Source organism: Phytophthora sojae, assembly GCF_000149755.1.
Source record: "Phytophthora sojae unplaced genomic scaffold PHYSOscaffold_12, whole genome shotgun sequence".
Lineage (NCBI taxonomy): Eukaryota > Oomycota > Peronosporomycetes > Peronosporales > Peronosporaceae > Phytophthora > Phytophthora sojae.
Genome location: NW_009258126.1, coordinates 1,954,880 through 1,967,171, shown reverse-complemented (window position 1 = coordinate 1,967,171; position 12,292 = coordinate 1,954,880). Strand labels below are relative to the sequence as shown.

The window sequence follows — 12,292 nt, the reverse complement described above, 5'->3', positions numbered from 1 at the left end:
TTGTAGGAGGGTAAGCAAGATGGTAGCATTAGGGAGAGACCAGCTAAAGATAAATCAGAGCAGAATTTGCACCGAAGACCAAAGTTCGCACCACGATTTATTGGACCATTCAAGGTTACGAAGGTGCTGGGCGAGGCTTATACTCTTCAACTACCGTCTGCTACCCGCCTACATCCCACCTTCTACGTCGGCCGACTCCGACGTTATCACCCCGCAGTCATCCCCAGCGACACTGGTTCCAGCCAGCGCCCTAGTCGTCCGCACGGTCCTGTCGATCACGGTGCTGCGGCGGATCACGCGCCGCCCCAATCAGCTCGCCCCGCAGTGCAGCCATCTCGCGCTCCAGCCGCAGCAGCCGGTCCCAACGCTGCTGCTGTTCCTCCGCCTGGCCTCGCTGCCAACTTCCGTGTTGCTGTCGATCCGGTTCGTGCTGCTGCTGGTCCGTCAGCACGCACGTCGCGTTGCGCAGCGCTCGGCCCACGCGCATCGGCAGGCCGTACACCTCGTCCGTCTTGCTGCGCATGACGGAGATGCGGTGCAGCTGTCGGCCGATGCCGGCGCGGTTGTCGTCTCCGATGCGCATTTCGCCGCCGAGGTTGCTCAGGATCTCGTCGATCGTGTCCTTGGCGACGGTGGCGCCGTGCTTGCTGAGCACGACGCGCTGCTTCTTGCCCGTGTAGACGTAGGGGACTCGACCGACGTCGAGGCACACGTCGACGAGTTTGGTGCGGTAGTTGTCGATGGCGAGGATGGCGTCCTCGTATTCGCTCGGAAGGAGGTCGAGGAGCAGGTCCAACGCACACTGCAGCCCCAGTGACGAAAGCTCTACCCGTGATGCTGCGCCGTTCTCCTGTATATTGCTTGTATGTGAAACGAGGCATTCCAGACTACGTGCCTTGTTGTCCGCATCGGGGTCGAACCATATCGCCTTGCGTCCACGGTTTTGGATCGCATACTGCCACCGTGAACTCGTCATCGATGCACAAGAATCTCTCAACGAGGTTTCAGGCGGTATTTCAGCGTAGCACTGGGCGTAAAGTTTAGCTGTTTGAGCTAGCGACTGCAACAGCCTTCCAGACAGAGGCGAGTGCATCCAGTTCGCGGCCTCCGCGGGCTTCAATCTGGCCTTGAACGAGTGCATGTTCTGCGATAAATTTTTCGACGGCTCTGAGAAATAGTGCGTCACAATTTGGAGGATGTCCGCACAGCATTTTCGTACAGCAGCTGCAAGTCGACGCAATTTGCCAGCTTCACGTCCTGCAGTCCGTTGCAATGCAGCCAGAAGGCCGCGCGGTGGACATTATGCATCACCTTTATAGTTCTGATACTGCCTAGAAGCACCTTCAAGCGAGAAATCACGCGCGTTTTGTCAAGTGACTCCATTTGCATCACTAGGGTCGGGTCACTAGCCGCCGAGCTCGTAATAGCGATAGCCACCAGTGGATCGACTTCAACCCGATCCAAGCCAGAGGCACCAGTTAGAGCGTTCTTGGGTGCAAACTGGAAATGTACTCCGACAACAATGGACTGAAACGAAATCTCCAGCTCACGGTCGGTGTAATCGGCATCTCCGACTCATTGTGAGAGCTCCAACCATTTGACTCTTGTTGGATCTGACTTTTGTTAGGGCCCTCACGTGTGACACAAGCCGATGCGAAGACCCGAAGCTTGATGAGCGCAGTGGCGAGCGCTCGAAGAACACTTGAGAGGAAGTTGGAAAGTTGAAAAGTGATTGATTGATCCGTTAGTTTAGCGTCGGCGCGCCGCCGCCGCGCAACCAGTAGTTCTTGGCGACCAGGACACGCAAACAAGTATCCAGGTCCCATCCTAAAGTCTATCAATTTCAAATCCTAGATCAATCCTTATCTACCAATGAAAAACTACTAATCCTATTCGTAGCTTTGCAAAATTTGTGACTTGCGTCCCATAATCAAAAGTCCGGCTGGAAAACTTGATTGTTGCACATCTCAAGGATTTACAGCCAATGAGGTCGCGCGAATGTCCATGTTTACGCGTCCCATAATCAAGTTTACTTTTGACACCAGCCAATAGGATAGCATATAATGAATATAAACCATGCATCCCCGTATTACGCTGTCTAGCGTAAACTGAAGTGCTGTGCAGCAGCACTTGACGTGGGAGTCCTCTGCCATCTCATTGGCAGACGGACGTTCACGTAACATGACCTCCCTTCCAAGAAGGCCCCACTACTTCGAAGCTGCACTTTGCTTCTTCTTGGAGTCCCATTACCGGTCAATGAGCCCTGGAATCTGATTCAGGTTCTCTACGAGTTCCCATGTAGCGTCTTCTCGGGGTTCACCAAGCCACCAAATCCGATACTGGAGCTTCTTCTTCCTGCGACGGTGGCCGATGACTTCACGTACAAGTTGTCCCTCTGAGCCATCATTCAAGATCACCTTGTTAACAATTTGGCTGCGTGATTCGTCGCTGCGATACGGCTTGAGCAACGAAGTGTGGAAAACGGGATGCAACTTGAGCCCCTTTGACAACTTCAGCTCGTTGGAGTCATGATGAACTTGCTTCACGACCGGGTATGGACCAATAAATCTTGGCGCAAGTTTCTTCGCCTGTGCAAACCCCTTGTGACGAATGTCCAAGTTCCGTCCATCCAAAAGTACCATATTCCCGGGTTTGAAGTCTTGAGCAAGTCTGTTCTTGTCATAATACGACTTCATTCGAGTTTGCGCCTCACTCATCGCGTCTTGTGCCAATTTCAAAATTGCGTCTTGCTTGAGCAGGAAATCTTGTGCTGACTTCTGCAACTGCTCAAACTCTGGGTCCCCAGCCACCTCATCTGGCATATAGGGCACATAACCCAGATCAGCCTCAAACAGTGACAAACCGATCGAGGAATGGACACGTCTGTTGTACGCGAATTCGGCGAGATGTAGGTATTCATCCCAATCATTCTGGAATGGGTTGACGACACCTCGTAGATAGTCTTCAATAAACCGATTAGTACGCTCGGTCTGACCATCCGTTTGCGGGCGGAAGGTGGACGACAAGTTATGAGTCGTCTCTAATGTCTTAATCACCTCCTGCCAGAACTTTGATGTGAATTTCGAGTCACGGTCTGAGACGATCGACTTCGGCATTCCATGGTCTTTCACATAATTGGCCATGAATAGCGCAGCAGTCTCTTCTGCTGTCGCCGCCGTGTTCGTGGCAATGAACTTAGCACGTTTCGTCAACCGGTTCACAATAACCATAATGGCGTCTTTTCCAGCTGCCGTCTTCGGTAGTGCAACCATGAAGTCCATCGTCACATCAATCCATCTGCCACCTGGAATCTCCAACGGTTGAAGTAGTCCCGGCGGCTTCGTTTGGCGTGCCTTGTTTCGCTGACAAAGCCTGCACGTGTTCACATAACGCTGAATGTACTTCGACATCTTGGGCCAGTAATATTTCTTCTGGACGCCTAAGTATGTCTTGACGTATCCGGGGTGACCTGCCGTGACCACATCGTGGTTTTCACAATTAACACGGTTCTTCAGATCTTCATTGTCCGGAATTACCAGTCGAGCATTTTCATCATCTCTCGTTTGGTAATACAGCAGTCCATTCTTCACAGAGTAGCGTGGTACCTCTTTACCACTAGCGATACTCTGCAACAGCTCCTGAACTCTTCGGTCTGTAGAGTACAGTTGTTTGGCCGAGTGCGTTACAGTTGCACTGGTCGTTTGGACGCTAGCTACAATTTGACGGTTTCCAGCCGCTTCAATGAGCTCACTGAGACTAACCTGAGCGGCTTTGTGCTCAAAGAGTGGGTTTCGAGACACTGCATCCGACACTTGGTTACTGTCGCCTGGAATCCATTTGAACTGTGGTTGGAACTCGGCTAGTTCATTAAACCAGTGAGCCACACGACGGTTTGTTGTCTTCTGCGTCAATATAGTCTCAATACTCTTGTGGTCTGTCTCCACCGTAAATGGCCGATCGAGCAGGTAGACTCTCCACACTCGAAGCGCATGCATAATAGCCAGCAATTCCTGTTCGCGCACTGGGTAGTTTAGCGCCGCTGGTTTCATTGTACGACCAGTGAATGCGATCGGATGCTCGAGCCCTCCCTCGTTTTGAAACAAGACTCCGCCTATGGCAAAGTTCGAGGCATCCATACGAATACCGAACGGTTTTTCGAAATCAGGAAGTTGCAACACGGGAGGGGTGGAGAGACGGCGCTTGAGTTCATGAAAACATTCCAACTGGTGCTCAGACAAATGCAGCGTTTCCTTTGGGCGCAAACCCTTAGTACTTTCATGCAATGGTCCTGCGACTTGCGCGAAGTCGCCGCAAAAGCGCGAGACATAGACCGTAGTACCCAAGAAGCTTTCCATTTGCTTCTTTGTCCGTGGAATCGGCCACTCGCGAATCACACGCACTTTGTCAGGGTCCATTCGAACACCGTTGCGGCCCACAAAATCACCAAGACAAGGGATCTCTTCGACACAAAACTGGCACTTGGACATCTTGACACACAGCTGCTGCTCTTGACAGCGTTGGAGTACTCTGTCCAACGCTTCGGCATGCGTCCGAACATCTGTGTCTTAAGTGAAAACATAGATGTCATCAAAGTAGATGCGCATGACATCGCGTAGGTCGCAAAACACCCGCTGTAACAACCGGTTGAAAGTGCCAGGACTACCGCTCAAACCCATAGGGGTGACAAGATACTCAAACAGCCCATCGGGCGTCGAAAAAGCAGTAAATGGAATGTCAGATTCACGAAGTTTAACCTGGTAATATCCCCACAAGAGGTCCATGCAGGAGAACCAATAACTACCCCACATTGCGTCGAATGTGTCTTCCTTGCCCTGGCGATAGCAAGACGGGCTCGGAGACGGCAACGCCGGGTTGCACTGCTCTAGTTACGTTCTGACACACCCACCGAGACGAACCATACCGGCGGAAACCCTCGGAAAGGCGTCCATGTCTCCCTCCTGTCGGCTGCCGACCGTAGCGCCCGTACCGCGGTTTCCGGCCCTGGCGATAGCAAGAGGGGCTCGGAGGCGGCAACGCCGGGTTGCGCTGCTCTAGTTACGTTCTGACACACCCACCGAGACGAACCATACCGGCGGAAACCCTCGGAAAGGCGTCCATGTCTCCCTCCTGTCGGCTGCCGACCGTAGCGCCCGTACCGCGGTTTCCGGCCCTGGCGATAGCAAGAGGGGCTCGGAGGCGGCAACGCCGGGTTGCGCTGCTCTAGTTACGTTCTGACACACCCACCGAGACGAACCATACCGGTGGAAACCCTCGGAAAGGCGTCCATGTCTCCCTCCTGTCGGCTGCCGACCGTAGCGCCCGTACCGCGGTTTCCGGCCCTGGCGATAGCAAGACGGGCTCGGAGACGGCAACGCCGGGTTGCGCTGCTCTAGTTACGTTCTGAACACCCACCGAGACGAACCATACCGGCGGAAACCCTCGGAAAGGCGTCCATGTCTCCCTCCTGTCGGCTGCCGACCGTAGCGCCCGTACCGCGGTTTCCGGCCCTGGCGATAGCAAGAGGGGCTCGGAGGCGGCAACGCCGGGTTGCGCTGCTCTAGTTACGTTCTGACACACCCACCGAGACGAACCATACCGGCGGAAACCCTCGGAAAGGCGTCCATGTCTCCCTCCTGTCGGCTGCCGACCGTAGCGCCCGTACCGCGGTTTCCGGCCCTGGCGATAGCAAGACGGGCTCGGAGGCGGCAACGCCGGGTTGCGCTGCTCTAGTTACGTTCTGACACACCCACCGAGACGAACCATACCGGCGGAAACTCTCAGAAAGGCGTCCATGTCTCCCTCCTGTCGGCTGCCGACCGTAGCGCCCGTACCGCGGTTTCCGGCCCTGGCGATAGCAAGACGGGCTCGGAGGCGGCAACGTCGGGTTGCGCTGCTCTAGTTACGTTCTGACACACCCACCGAGACGAACCATACCGGTGGAAACCCTCGGAAAGGCGTCCATGTCTCCCTCCTGTCGGCTGCCGACCGTAGCGCCCGTACCGCGGTTTCCGGCCCTGGCGATAGCAAGAGGGGCTCGGAGGCGGCAACGCCGGGTTGCGCTGCTCTAGTTACGTTCTGACACACCCACCGAGACGAACCATACCGGCGGAAACCCTCGGAAAGGCGTCCATGTCTCCCTCCTGTCGGCTGCCGACCGTAGCGCCCGTACCGCGGTTTCCGGCCCTGGCGATAGCAAGAGGGGCTCGGAGACAGCAACGCCGGGTTGCACTGCTCTAGTTACGTTCTGACACACCCACCGAGACGAACCATACCGGCGGAAACCCTCGGAAAGGCGTCCATGTCTCCCTCCTGTCGGCTGCCGACCGTAGCGCCCGTACCGCGGTTTCCGGCCCTGGCGATAGCAAGACGGGCTCGGAGGCGGCAACGCCGGGTTGCGCTGCTCTAGTTACGTTCTGACACACCCACCGAGACGAACCATACCGGCGGAAACCCTCGGAAAGGCGTCCATGTCTCCCTCCTGTCGGCTGCCGACCGTAGCGCCCGTACCGCGGTTTCCGGCCCTGGCGATAGCAAGACGGGCTCGGAGGCGGCAACGCCGGGTTGCACTGCTCTAGTTACGTTCTGACACACCCACCGAGACGAACCATACCGGCGGAAACCCTCGGAAAGGCGTCCATGTCTCCCTCCTGTCGGCTGCCGACCGTAGCGCCCGTACCGCGGTTTCCGGCCCTGGCGATAGCAAGACGGGCTCGGAGGCGGCAACGCCGGGTTGCACTGCTCTAGTTACGTTCTGACACACCCACCGAGACGAACCATACCGGCGGAAACCCTCGGAAAGGCGTCCATGTCTCCCTCCTGTCGGCTGCCGACCGTAGCGCCCGTACCGCGGTTTCCGGCCCTGGCGATAGCAAGAGGGGCTCGGAGGCGGCAACGCCGGGTTGCGCTGCTCTAGTTACGTTCTGACACACCCATCGAGACGAACCATACCGGCGGAAACCCTCGGAAAGGCGTCCATGTCTCCCTCCTGTCGGCTGCCGACCGTAGCGCCCGTACCGCGGTTTCCGGCCCTGGCGATAGCAAGACGGGCTCGGAGGCGGCAACGCCGGGTTGCGCTGCTCTAGTTACGTTCTGACACACCCACCGAGACGAACCATACCGGCGGAAACCCTCAGAAAGGCGTCCATGTCTCCCTCCTGTCGGCTGCCGACCGTAGCGCCCGTACCGCGGTTTCCGGCCCTGGCGATAGCAAGAGGGGCTCGGAGGCGGCAACGCCGGGTTGCGCTGCTCTAGTTACGTTCTGACACACCCACCGAGACGAACCATACCGGCGGAAACCCTCGGAAAGGCGTCCATGTCTCCCTCCTGTCGGCTGCCGACCGTAGCGCCCGTACCGCGGTTTCCGGCCCTGGCGATAGCAAGAGGGGCTCGGAGGCGGCAACGCCGGGTTGCACTGCTCTAGTTACGTTCTGACACACCCACCGAGACGAACCATACCGGCGGAAACCCTCGGAAAGGCGTCCATGTCTCCCTCCTGTCGGCTGCCGACCGTAGCGCCCGTACCGCGGTTTCCGGCCCTGGCGATAGCAAGAGGGGCTCGGAGGCGGCAACGCCGGGTTGCACTGCTCTAGTTACGTTCTGACACACCCACCGAGACGAACCATACCGGCGGAAACCCTCGGAAAGGCGTCCATGTCTCCCTCCTGTCGGCTGCCGACCGTAGCGCCCGTACCGCGGTTTCCGGCCCTGGCGATAGCAAGAGGGGCTCGGAGGCGGCAACGCCGGGTTGCACTGCTCTAGTTACGTTCTGACACACCCACCGAGACGAACCATACCGGCGGAAACCCTCGGAAAGGCGTCCATGTCTCTCTCCTGTCGGCTGCCGACCGTAGCGCCCGTACCGCGGTTTCCGGCCCTGGCGATAGCAAGACGGGCTCGGAGGCGGCAACGCCGGGTTGCACTGCTCTAGTTACGTTCTGACACACCCACCGAGACGAACCATACAGGCGGAAACCCTCGGAAAGGCGTCCATGTCTCCCTCCTGTCGGCTGCCGACCGTAGCGCCCGTACCGCGGTTTCCGGCCCTGGCGATAGCAAGACGGGCTCGGAGGCGGCAACGCCGGGTTGCGCTGCTCTAGTTACGTTCTGACACACCCACCGAGACGAACCATACCGGCGGAAACCCTCGGAAAGGCGTCCATGTCTCCCTCCTGTCGGCTGCCGACCGTAGCGCCCGTACCGCGGTTTCCGGCCCTGGCGATAGCAAGACGGGCTCGGAGGCGGCAACGCCGGGTTGCACTGCTCTAGTTACGTTCTGACACACCCACCGAGACGAACCATACCGGCGGAAACCTTCGGAAAGGCGTCCATGTCTCTCTCCTGTCGGCTGCCGACCGTAGCGCCCGTACCGCGGTTTCCGGCCCTGGCGATAGCAAGACGGGCTCGGAGGCGGCAACGCCGGGTTGCACTGCTCTAGTTACGTTCTGACACACCCACCGAGACGAACCATACCGGCGGAAACCCTCGGAAAGGCGTCCATGTCTCCCTCCTGTCGGCTGCCGACCGTAGCGCCCGTACCGCGGTTTCCGGCCCTGGCGATAGCAAGACGGGCTCGGAGGCGGCAACGCCGGGTTGCACTGCTCTAGTTACGTTCTGACACACCCACCGAGACGAACCATACCGGCGGAAACCCTCGGAAAGGCGTCCATGTCTCCCTCCTGTCGGCTGCCGACCGTAGCGCCCGTACCGCGGTTTCCGGCCCTGGCGATAGCAAGACGGGCTCGGAGACGGCAACGCCGGGTTGCACTGCTCTAGTTACGTTCTGACACACCCACCGAGACGAACCATACCGGCGGAAACCCTCGGAAAGGCGTCCATGTCTCCCTCCTGTCGGCTGCCGACCGTAGCGCCCGTACCGCGGTTTCCGGCCCTGGCGATAGCAAGACGGGCTCGGAGACGGCAACGCCGGGTTGCGCTGCTCTAGTTACGTTCTGACACACCCACCGAGACGAACCATACCGGCGGAAACCCTCGGAAAGGCGTCCATGTCTCCCTCCTGTCGGCTGCCGACCGTAGCGCCCGTACCGCGGTTTCCGGCCCTAGCGATAGCAAGACGGGCTCGGAGGCGGCAACGCCGGGTTGCACTGCTCTAGTTACGTTCTGACACACCCACCGAGACGAACCATACCGGTGGAAACCCTCGGAAAGGCGTCCATGTCTCCCTCCTGTCGGCTGCCGACCGTAGCGCCCGTACCGCGGTTTCCGGCCCTGGCGATAGCAAGACGGGCTCGGAGGCGGCAACGCCGGGTTGCGCTGCTCTAGTTACGTTCTGACACACCCACCGAGACGAACCATACCGGCGGAAACCCTCGGAAAGGCGTCCATGTCTCCCTCCTGTCGGCTGCCGACCGTAGCGCCCGTACCGCGGTTTCCGGCCCTGGCGATAGCAAGAGGGGCTCGGAGGCGGCAACGCCGGGTTGCACTGCTCTAGTTACGTTCTGACACACCCACCGAGACGAACCATACCGGCGGAAACCCTCGGAAAGGCGTCCATGTCTCCCTCCTGTCGGCTGCCGACCGTAGCGCCCGTACCGCGGTTTCCGGCCCTGGCGATAGCAAGAGGGGCTCGGAGACGGCAACGCCGGGTTGCACTGCTCTAGTTACGTTCTGACACACCCACCGAGACGAACCATACCGGTGGAAACCTTCGGAAAGGCGTCCATGTCTCTCTCCTGTCGGCTGCCGACCGTAGCGCCCGTACCGCGGTTTCCGGCCCTGGCGATAGCAAGACGGGCTCGGAGACGGCAACGCCGGGTTGCGCTGCTCTAGTTACGTTCTGACACACCCACCGAGACGAACCATACCGGCGGAAACCCTCGGAAAGGCCTCCATGTCTCCCTCCTGTCGGCTGCCGACCGTAGCGCCCGTACCGCGGTTTCCGGCCCTGGCGATAGCAAGACGGGCTCGGAGGCGGCAACGCCGGGTTGCACTGCTCTAGTTACGTTCTGACACACCCACCGAGACGAACCATACCGGCGGAAACCCTCGGAAAGGCGTCCATGTCTCCCTCCTGTCGGCTGCCGACCGTAGCGCCCGTACCGCGGTTTCCGGCCCTGGCGATAGCAAGACGGGCTCGGAGGCGGCAACGCCGGGTTGCACTGCTCTAGTTACGTTCTGACACACCCACCGAGACGAACCATACCGGCGGAAACCCTCGGAAAGGCGTCCATGTCTCCCTCCTGTCGGCTGCCGACCGTAGCGCCCGTACCGCGGTTTCCGGCCCTGGCGATAGCAAGACGGGCTCGGAGGCGGCAACGCCGGGTTGCACTGCTCTAGTTACGTTCTGACACACCCACCGAGACGAACCATACCGGCGGAAACCCTCGGAAAGGCGTCCATGTCTCCCTCCTGTCGGCTGCCGACCGTAGCGCCCGTACCGCGGTTTCCGGCCCTGGCGATAGCAAGACGGGCTCGGAGGCGGCAACGCCGGGTTGCGCTGCTCTAGTTACGTTCTGACACACCCACCGAGACGAACCATACCGGCGGAAACCCTCGGAAAGGCGTCCATGTCTCCCTCCTGTCGGCTGCCGACCGTAGCGCCCGTACCGCGGTTTCCGGCCCTGGCGATAGCAAGACGGGCTCGGAGGCGGCAACGCCGGGTTGCACTGCTCTAGTTACGTTCTGACACACCCACCGAGACGAACCATACCGGCGGAAACCCTCGGAAAGGCGTCCATGTCTCCCTCCTGTCGGCTGCCGACCGTAGCGCCCGTACCGCGGTTTCCGGCCCTGGCGATAGCAAGACGGGCTCGGAGGCGGCAACGCCGGGTTGCACTGCTCTAGTTACGTTCTGACACACCCACCGAGACGAACCATACCGGCGGAAACCCTCGGAAAGGCGTCCATGTCTCCCTCCCTGTCGGCTGCCGACCGTAGCGCCCGTACCGCGGTTTCCGGCCCTGGCGATAGCAAGACGGGCTCGGAGGCGGCAACGCCGGGTTGCACTGCTCTAGTTACGTTCTGACACACCCACCGAGACGAACCATACCGGCGGAAACCCTCGGAAAGGCGTCCATGTCTCTCTCCTGTCGGCTGCCGACCGTAGCGCCCGTACCGCGGTTTCCGGCCCTGGCGATAGCAAGACGGGCTCGGAGACGGCAACGCCGGGTTGCACTGCTCTAGTTACGTTCTGACACACCCACCGAGACGAACCATACCGGCGGAAACCCTCGGAAAGGCGTCCATGTCTCCCTCCTGTCGGCTGCCGACCGTAGCGCCCGTACCGCGGTTTCCGGCCCTGGCGATAGCAAGACGGGCTCGGAGGCGGCAACGCCGGGTTGCACTGCTCTAGTTACGTTCTGACACACCCACCGAGACGAACCATACCGGCGGAAACCCTCGGAAAGGCGTCCATGTCTCCCTCCTGTCGGCTGCCGACCGTAGCGCCCGTACCGCGGTTTCCGGCCCTGGCGATAGCAAGACGGGCTCGGAGGCGGCAACGCCGGGTTGCACTGCTCTAGTTACGTTCTGACACACCCACCGAGACGAACCATACCGGCGGAAACCCTCGGAAAGGCGTCCATGTCTCCCTCCTGTCGGCTGCCGACCGTAGCGCCCGTACCGCGGTTTCCGGCCCTGGCGATAGCAAGACGGGCTCGGAGGCGGCAACGCCGGGTTGCACTGCTCTAGTTACGTTCTGACACACCCACCGAGACGAACCATACCGGCGGAAACCCTCGGAAAGGCGTCCATGTCTCCCTCCTGTCGGCTGCCGACCGTAGCGCCCGTACCGCGGTTTCCGGCCCTGGCGATAGCAAGACGGGCTCGGAGACGGCAACGCCGGGTTGCACTGCTCTAGTTACGTTCTGACACACCCACCGAGACGAACCATACCGGCGGAAACCCTCGGAAAGGCGTCCATGTCTCTCTCCTGTCGGCTGCCGACCGTAGCGCCCGTACCGCGGTTTCCGGCCCTGGCGATAGCAAGACGGGCTCGGAGACGGCAACGCCGGGTTGCACTGCTCTAGTTACGTTCTGACACACCCACCGAGACGAACCATACCGGCGGAAACCCTCGGAAAGGCGTCCATGTCTCCCTCCTGTCGGCTGCCGACCGTAGCGCCCGTACCGCGGTTTCCGGCCCTAGCGATAGCAAGACGGGCTCGGAGGCGGCAACGCCGGGTTGCACTGCTCTAGTTACGTTCTGACACACCCACCGAGACGAACCATACCGGCGGAAACCCTCGGAAAGGCGTCCATGTCTCCCTCCTGTCGGCTGCCGACCGTAGCGCCCGTACCGCGGTTTCCGGCCCTAGCGATAGCAAGACGGGCTCGG

At 59.8% G+C, this 12,292-nt stretch overlaps 2 protein-coding genes across 2 annotated transcripts; both read right to left on the bottom strand.

The window, feature by feature from the left end:
- Window positions 1–250: 250 nt before the first annotated feature.
- Window positions 251–1,141, bottom strand: PHYSODRAFT_250107 (hypothetical protein; the record flags this gene model as incomplete). The annotated part of the gene is made up of 1 exon (XM_009539042.1): window positions 251–1,141. The coding sequence occupies one exon, from the start codon at window positions 1,139–1,141 to the stop codon at window positions 251–253; it is 891 nt and encodes a 296-aa protein (XP_009537337.1).
- Window positions 1,142–10,796: 9,655 nt separating this feature from the next.
- Window positions 10,797–11,136, bottom strand: PHYSODRAFT_529045 (hypothetical protein; the record flags this gene model as incomplete). Its single annotated transcript, XM_009539041.1, has 2 exons — window positions 10,797–10,961; window positions 10,987–11,136. Coding segments are annotated over 2 exons (315 nt in total), but the record flags the coding sequence as incomplete, so codon positions are not given.
- Window positions 11,137–12,292: the final 1,156 nt, after the last annotated feature.